The sequence below is a fragment of the Hypomesus nipponensis genome, chromosome 2 (assembly GCF_054491055.1).
Source record: "Hypomesus nipponensis isolate SF chromosome 2, ASM5449105v1, whole genome shotgun sequence".
Taxonomy (NCBI): domain Eukaryota; kingdom Metazoa; phylum Chordata; class Actinopteri; order Osmeriformes; family Osmeridae; genus Hypomesus; species Hypomesus nipponensis.
Genome location: NC_140362.1, coordinates 11,667,636 through 11,676,706, shown reverse-complemented (window position 1 = coordinate 11,676,706; position 9,071 = coordinate 11,667,636). Strand labels below are relative to the sequence as shown.

The 9,071-nt window shown below is 40.8% G+C and overlaps 1 protein-coding gene across 1 annotated transcript; it reads left to right on the top strand.

Moving 5' to 3' along the window:
• Window positions 1–4,276: 4,276 nt before the first annotated feature.
• Window positions 4,277–7,940, top strand: LOC146300787 (uncharacterized). The gene is made up of 10 exons (XM_084669649.1): window positions 4,277–4,356; window positions 4,947–5,024; window positions 5,318–5,358; window positions 5,477–5,575; window positions 5,717–5,803; window positions 5,888–5,938; window positions 6,093–6,656; window positions 6,815–7,099; window positions 7,261–7,424; window positions 7,563–7,940. The coding sequence occupies exons 3-10, from the start codon at window positions 5,332–5,334 to the stop codon at window positions 7,615–7,617; spliced, it is 1,332 nt and encodes a 443-aa protein (XP_084525775.1). The 5' UTR covers window positions 4,277–4,356; window positions 4,947–5,024; window positions 5,318–5,331; the 3' UTR covers window positions 7,618–7,940.
• The last annotated feature ends 1,131 nt before the right edge of the window (window positions 7,941–9,071 follow it).

The following is a 9,071-nucleotide window of genomic DNA, read 5'->3' as shown; positions in this document are numbered from 1 at the left end:
CTGTTACTCAGCTAGTATGATGCAAAGACAAAGTAATTAACACATAAAACACTCAGAGACTGCAGGTAGGTCTGTTCTGATATCTGCAATAGATTTAGCTAGTGTTGCTGTTGTTGCTAAATTCAATAAATTTGAGGGGGCGGAGCTTTAGCACCTTGGATCTGCCCAGAGCCATAGAAAATGGCTATGGCTCTGGATCTGCCTAGAGCCACTCTGATCTGCCATAACCAATCGCTAGCGTTCCCCTTAACCAATTTGTTCACCACTACTGTAACAGAGCTAGCTGCCGTAGCTGAAAAATCAAACTGTTCCCGAACCCCGGGGAGGAAGGCCACAACATCATGGCTACCAACCAAACTCAGCAAAACTTGTTCTTTCTCCGGCTTTAGCTTATGGATATTTGGCAGCGTTGCCACACAGACCTAATGTGGCTTCGGTCGCATCTTTCTCAGGTAGAAAGTTAACCTGAGACATCTGACTTATGTACCTCATGCCCAAAAGCAGTACAAAGCAAAATCAAAATTGAGCGGAAGTACGTAGCAGGGCGGAACCAGGCCATCTTTAATACACTTTCAAATATAATACGTGGGGCGATAAGGACGTATAGGCTACTTTGTATAAACCAAGCCCCCACCCCTCGCCCCTTAGCTTGAAGCAACTGCCATGGTGGATGTAGGTGGTATTGCATTACGGTTAGGTTTCCGACTCTTCCGGTCGTTTTTATTCTATTAACTCGAGTCAACATTTACAGAACTATCTCCCCCAATATTTTGGGGGGGATTCTCGAACCTGGCTCATACTACTAACTTTTTCATAGAATAATTTTTAAGTAAGTTTGAGACCAATCCGAAATGGGTAAACTAGCACCCCATTTATTTGCTTACATCAATAAAAGTTGCCTGCAAACGCCCTCGCGGATACTAACAGGGCACGAGCACAAAAGTTCACATTGGCCGATAGCCGATTTACATGGAGCTGAATGAGCCATAGACTTATATTGAAAGAGCACAGGGAGAAATGGCTTGAGTTGCCTGCCTTTTTGTAGCAAGTTTAGCAAATCGTTGTGACACATAGGCCTACATGAAATGTTGTAAATATAGTTTATTCCCGTTATTTTCAAACAGATTTGATTTTTCGTAAAAACGTTCATGACATGATGGCAAATATATTGTGTTAAGCACGAGCATAGATTGTTGACATGTCTATCTGGAGCAAAGACGAAGATTACTTTAACTGTTACCACAATAGGAAATTATACATATTTAAATAATAGTCTTGCCTTCAGAAGCTTTTGTTAAACACACCCATTATTCTTTTTTTGATCGTGTCATCGAGCCAGACTGCTTTTGTGGGACAATGTTTCACCCCCACTTACATCTGATGGAAACGTCTTGTAGCCTATATGGTTCTATGAACATGCCCCTTTCAAAGGCAAATGTTCAATAAAGTATATTTTAGACACACTTCTCGAGCTTTTATTTATTACATTATTAACATGTCTTGTTAGATCACGTTATATCCATTTCTAGGTTGAGCATGTAAAACACAAGTCTCATTTCGACACTGATGTGAAATTAAAGGCAGTGTGAATTTTGTGGCATTTCGTTTGTATATAAAGTTGACAGTAAGCTATGGTAAGTCTGCATTATGGAAGATTTCAGTTACCAAAATAACTATTACGTTTTCTTTGCCTGGCGAGAACAACGACGGAGCTGTTCATGTTAACAGTTTATTTCATCCGATACAATGCGTTGTAAATCATACTCATATCACGAAGAAAAAAAGCAACATATGTGATGAGTTTCATCTAGAATAGCCCTATATTTAGCCATATAGCCTAAAAAAACAAGTGAAAGGAATACTATACAGTGACAGAATACATTTCCGTTAAGTTTGCATCATGTGTCTGATCCTTATCGGACTTGCACCCCATTCTGCCCATAGATTCTGCAACTGCAATGCCCACACGCTTGTAACCATATAAATCTATGCTCGCGACTGGTTGTCGCAAAGTATGACGTGTACAGCTAGTTGCAAGCGTGCACGAGGTCTCGGAGCTCGAGAAAAAAAGAGCCACTGTTTAAAGCTAGACCGGAAGACACGGAAGTGGAAAGATGGCTGCGTCCAGTCTCGCGCTCTCGCTTGCCTCACTGCGCCACTGAGCACTTTTCATAGAAATGAATGGGGACGCCATCTTGCAAGACAGAAGTAGCTGTCTCTAGTTATATTCAAGGGCGTAGGTTTGGTCTCAGACTTGGTGGGGACATCCACCCATCCGCGCAAATCGAGATGCCATTCTGTATACTATCCCTAAAGAACTAGTATAACTGTATAATCTAAAAATGCACTCTCCAAAAAAAGAGGCTGTGATAATGAGACTGTAATGCTGAATAACAACATGTTTTATTATCATAAACCTCACCTGAAGCCCTGATGCTGTTTCCTCATCCTGCTCTACATCTGGAGTGTTTTCATGCTGTCTTTCCTGCATACAAAATGCTTCATTCATTTTGTAGCCTATCCTATGGCTGGCAAGTTTAACCCTCCTACCATATTGTATACAGTTATTTGGACATTAATAATCAAATAATGATTCATTATATTTGAATAACCAACAGTGTTAACTTATTCACATTGCCAACTGTTTTTTCCAGCACCTGTCTAGCAATGCAGTGACAGTCCATCAACTGTGAATTTGTCCTAGGCTAGACTCCTAACCTTGGTTGAAAGATTAGCTACAGAAGCTAGGTTTAGCTGTAACAATATCCTGGGTAACATATAATATCACCAGTTAATACTTTTCCACAGTAGAATTTGCAGTTGAAAGCCTGGTCACTACCACTGCTAGTGAGGCTAGTTATTTAGCCTGACTTAGGCTACACTGCTTTTTCAAAAAGCTTCGTATGTCCCCTTTCTTCTTCTTGGGTGGAGGCATATCTAATCTACAAAGCACAAAAAGCGGCAAACATGTAGGCCTACATGCTGAAGGGAATATTAAAATGTGTTACTCTGGCCTTTTATGTATGTATTGTTGGCAGACAGCCCTGGTAAGTTAGCTGTACCGTTGTCGCCGACACACCCGCTAACTTGTCTGCGACTGCCAGTGCAAGCAAGCAAAGTAGCATATGCTTCTTCCCGTGCGTGTCACGTGTAAGATAACCCTCCCCTTCGGGTTTTCAGCCAATCAAATTATGGCGTTTCTTGTATTGTCGCGTCCTGGCCGTCGGAATCGATCCAAATAGAAACACAATTCGCTAAAATATTGGTGGGGACAATTTTGTCATTTTCAAATGTTGGTGGGGACAAGTAGACTACCTAGCGTCCCCCCCTAAATCTACGCCCATGGTTATATTAACTCTATGGTATAAACGAATAGCCTCTATAGACAAATAGTCTACACTCGAGAAAACTGCACATTATAGGTGTTGGCCACGCCAACAAACCACAATTCATTTCTATAACAAAACAACAACTAAGGCTGCGTGTCTGTCCACACTAGCCTACAGCAGAGCGGGCGGCGCGTCGGTTTCGAATTCACTTTCAATTAAACCGGGCGTTGACGCCCTCTCTGCTGTGGTGGACACGCAGGGTTAGGGCCTAATGTTATCTTAAATGACTCCAATAAATACAATTCATTCTGTAAGAACAGCAAAACATAGGCTAAATTGATTACGAAGTGAATAGCAAAGTCTACAAGTAGCCAGTTGCAACAATGCAGCAACGCGTTCACGAGCTGGGGGGTTAGATTTCGGCAAGGGGTGTGAATTCGGCATAACACCTGTTCTATCATTTAGTGAGACGAGAAGTGAAGACTGAAGCTTGACAAGAGGTTACCCATAGTGTCGGATTTACTGCTTCAAAAAAGTGAAAAATTAAGTGGTCCTTCGATTAAAGTAAGGTTCCTGAATATCTGTTGACAATTTTGTCAATTAAAAGTTGTAAATAATCAAGAAGTTTCACCTTATGGCCACTCGATTTTACTTTGTAACTATAAATTTAAGCCTTCAGCAAACTGTGCAACTGGCTGGCTTGGCAATGTTGTGATATGAATTGGGCATTTGTTTTCGTATTATTTATTGGAGTCTTCTGTTACATGGTTGTGTGTAGCCTTATACATATTTCGAATGAGAAATATTGACATATTTATTTAATGCGTTCTATCTTAATAAAAGTATGCCCGAATGCTACACATGATGTGACGTACAAAAACGTCATAATGGTGTATATTCATACTTAAATGAAACATTACAGAGCTACATCACATTTCTTCTGAACAGGTAGGTGAATAACTTGAAGCCTATTGTAAGCTTTCTCAGAAGATTTTCTCAGGCTATCCAGACAATTTTGTGGTTTTTGGTGAGTAATTCTTATTTACACATAATGTTTTCCATTTTTATTGTAATACACGTAAAACATAATTTTATGCTAAATTTAATCCACAATTTCGTTATTCAGTTACCGTAAATATTATGGCTGTACAACTAAGAAAATGTCCTTCAGATTCAAAATTCAAATACATTTAAAGCAAGTTTTGATAATAAATCAATCAATAAAGCTTAATAATAATTTAATGGCTCTGGTCGGTACCTATACAGACAAGAAATATGTTGCCAGTTTAAAGGACTGCTGGGCTGTATGGATTTCAAAATCAAATCTGTCCTACATGACGGAACGTGTAGTGCAGATGGGCCAAGTAACAATTATCGCATACTGTTGTAGTATAGTGGGCATTTGTTTCCGTATTATTTATTGGAGTCATCTGAGCTATGCTTGTGTGTATTACACATTTCTAATGAAGAATATTGACGTATATGTATTTTACGGACATACGTTCTGTAGAAAATTATGTCCGAATGCTACACATGATGACGTACAAAAACGTCATAATGGTGCATATTCATACTTAAGTGAGACATTACAGAGCTACATCACATTCTTCTGAACAGGTAGGTGAATAGTAACTTGAAGACTCGTATTGGAAGCTTTCTCAGAAGATCAGGCTAATCAGATTAGGCTAATTTTTGGTGAGTAATTCTTTTTTACACATTAATGTTTCCCCTACTTATTGTAATCTTACACGTAAAACATAATTGAATTCTAAATGTAATCTACACTTTCATTATGCAGTTACCGTCAATACCATCAAATACATTTAAAGCAAGTTTTGATATATGGATTTATTTTTGTATATTGTTGTAACTGACCACATCAGTGAAAAGAGACTCAAGGGTCAGTCCACAAATGGCCTGTAAATCAAACCTCAAAAGCATTGCAGTTACAAATGTTTAACGTTTTCTCTCTCTCAATTGCTTCAAAGCCAATCATTGTGACATGCCGAAACTAAACTCTTCCAGTCAGGTCAGCTCTTCTCTGATAACACTTTCCCATAATCATTGTTATTGGCCATAGCCTAATGCAGTGGTTTTCAGAGATTTGATTTATAAAAACTAATGATCTATCTGTGTCTCTAATGTAGGGAGGTGAACTTGATGGGACCACTATGCAGTCCAATGAAAAGGATTGGCAAAATGGGGACCATCTTTCTCTCCAATCATTTAATGATGAAGATTTTCTGGTAAGTCTTTGCATAGTAATAAGAGAAATGGATGTAACATATGATGGATGTAACATACGATGAGTTTGTATGAACTTAAACTTAAATGGTTAAACATAAAACATTGTCAAATACCTCTGAGTGACTGTGTCTATAATATAGGAAGTGGAACGTGGTGGAAACACTCACCGACCGACCGTAGATTATGATGACCTCTCTTTACGCTCAGTCAGCGAGACACATTTTCTGGTCAGTTTGTGCATCAAAAGCATCAAGGTACATTACATTTTGAAGATAGACTTTGTGAACAATATGTTCCCATCTGACTCACAGTCTGATGAGGACCGTGACCACCAGGAGAATCCACTTCCGGATAAACGCCTGGTATGTGTATGTGTGTGACAAAAGGTCAATTAATTGGCCTGTTTTTCTGTTAGTGCTGAATCAGCTTTTCCCCTCACCATATGGATCTTCACATTTTAACATGTTTCTCTCTGCCCTGTTCCTGCACATTGTACTTTACTTTTGGTCTCCCTAGAATCATGTTATGGATTTTGAAGCCCAGGCCCATCTTTCTTCCTCTGCGAGAGCTGTGACCAAGCCTTGCATCACTAATGATGTGCACCCCACCATGCTACACGATCAGAAGGAGCGCAACAGGCAGTTCCGTGTCGCAAGAGTGATGAAAAGGTTCCAAAAATCCCTGGTTTCCCTGGAACAGGACCTTAAGAAAACCAAGGCGGAGATCTTGAACACCAACGAGTACTTCAAAGAGATGTCTCGTGTGAAGAGCCAGGGACAAGGCCTGATGGGTGCGTCTCTAAGAAGACTCGTTTATAATGTCAGAGGGAGAAGGCTCCAGAGGATTCAGGCACAGAAGTATATGCGGGTCAGCCAAGATTTCAATGCACTGATCCAAGTGATCCAGAACGACTGCAGAGATGAAATCAATCTGTCGGGCCTGAAGGACTGGCAAAGAGAGGTTGAGAAGCTGCGCATGGCCTGCAGGGCCTGCACTGAGAGGGTCCAACCACCTGAGGTATGTAGTTCCCCACTACAGGTCCAACCCTCCCAGGAACAGAAGTCATCCATCCAACCCTTTGTAAGTAGTCAATACAGAGACTGTACATATTCATTTATTCAGCTATTGTTTGATCCAAGGTATGGCATGGCACTGTTTGTTGATTATCATCCTATAGAGCCATGGAAAGATCCCAGGTCCCACATGCCAAAAGGTGATGTCTTCTCTTGTCTCCCCAGGATCTTGCTGAGACAGAGCCCACTCCTGTGGTCCCCTTCACTATCGAGGATGCCATCGAATCCCCCCCTCAGACTCCCCCTACTCCCGAGGCCCTCCTCTTGAAACAGCAGCTTCCCCGGGCTTTGACTCCCCTCAACCATGTCACCGTCATAGTTGTGAGTCCTGCAAGGCCTGAGACTCTGCCTGCTGTGGGGTATTTACCCCCCCCTCGTCTGGCACCAATCCAAAACTTGAGCGCCGATGCAAAGAAGCTGCTCCAAGGAGGATTGGAAGAGCTCGAGCAAGTGAGTCATTATCATCATATGCATAAAGCATAAATACCAATTTGCACAATAATTGACCATAAATTGCGGACTAATGAGGCTGGAAAAGAACCATGATTTCATTGGTTCAATTTTTTCTCTGCTCAGTGAGTCGTCCATGTAAGCTTTTGTTCTGCTTTCAGGATGTGACAGAAAAGAAGAAGACTTGCAAAGGCAAGAAGACAACCAAAACCCAGTCGTTCGTTAAACCACTGACTGTGTTGGAAGTCAGTAACAAACAGCCAGAGGAATACTCTGAAAACAAGGTGGAGGAGGAGAAAAAGAAAAAGAAGAATGTGGGAAAGAGGTGAGGACAGATAGCAGAAAGGCTAAATGGAGGGGGTGGTAGAATGTGGGTAAAGACAGCAAGACCCTCATTGTAAGGATGTGAGAATGCGTACTGGTATGGTAGATCACATTTTATGTTTTTTCTTATGATTGACAGGTTTCTCCAGTGGCTGTCCAGCAAACTCTTGTGCGGCTGTTGTTCAGATGTTTAACAAACATCATGCATGCATATCCATGCTCTTTCTCTCTCTGTGTCTTTCACTACACAGAGATCATGTAGACATACACACTTATGATGTCAGCAGTTACACAACACTCTTACACACACACACACACACATACACTCTCGCTTTTTCTCTCTCTCTCTCTCTCTCTCTCTCTCTCTCTCTCTCTCTCTCTCTCTCTCTCACACACACACACACACACACACATAAACACACTCTCTCTTTATCTCTCTCTTTCTCTCTCTCTCTCTCTCTCTCTCTCTCTTTTTCACTACACAGAAATCATAGTCATAGACACTTATGACATCATCAGTTACACACCAGACCTTTTTTTCATATCACAGATGCTTGACTTAATATTGTTCTCAATAAAGTTATCATTTTGTGTTTCATTTGGTTTTGGTTTTTCATGGTTACTTGATCATTATTACTGCATTGCTTCATGTGGGCTTGCTGTAGTGGAGATGGGCTACTAGTGTTTTCTTCTGGGAGTCTCATAGCCTACTATGATATCCTGCTCCATAATATTCAAATCTCACTCAAACATACCTCAGATACTTAAGCAACCACAGATTGACCTTAATATTGAACAAGACAGTTTGTATTTTGTTGAACCCAGTCAGCTGCTCGCTTCTTTTGCAAGTGTTGTCTGCCATTTGTTAGAGGAGCAAACGCTGTTGCTGCTACTGCTACAGTGCTAACACTGCTGCAGCTGTGGTGTAGGCTGGGGGTACTCCGGTGATAACTAAACTCAGCCTGACAATCAGTACACACAGCCTTAGTTCAATTTAATTACGTTTAACACGCAATTTATACTTTTGCATTTAATTACTTGCTACATGCTTCGATAGCCAAACAACTGTCCTGGTGCACGTAACCAGGGGCGGTTCTACACGGGGGCCTACAGGGGCCAGTGCCCCTGTAAAAATGTCCCCGCCCCCTTCCCCCGTGGCCCCCCTGAGCTGACTGAATAATATATACATATTTTTACACGTTTTTCTTCTTCTAGTAGTCATCATGAAACTAAGAAGGGACATTGAAGCCTTTTTTCCCAAGTAAATAAAAAAGTTAGAGAAACATATCAAGGTATTTAGAGAGCTGAGGAGCTGCAAGAGGGAGAGCCAGAGCCGTTTGTATGATTTTAATGTAAAGCAAAATTAAAGTATTTAATGTTTAAATATCATTTGTTTCAGTTTTTTTATGTGCTCCTCTGATTAAACACTGCCCCCCCAGTAAAATTAGTCTAGAACCGCCACTGCACGTAACTCTGTCTTATTTCATACTTCTGTCGATCAATTTCTTATTTCCTGAAAGCCTATTGTGCATCCATTCAGCGACGAAAGTGTACCAATCTCCGTTTTTAGTTAATGTAATGTCGTTTTGGGTTAATGTTCTGTAGTTTTGAGTTAATGTAATGTCGTTTTGAGTTAATGTAATGTTGT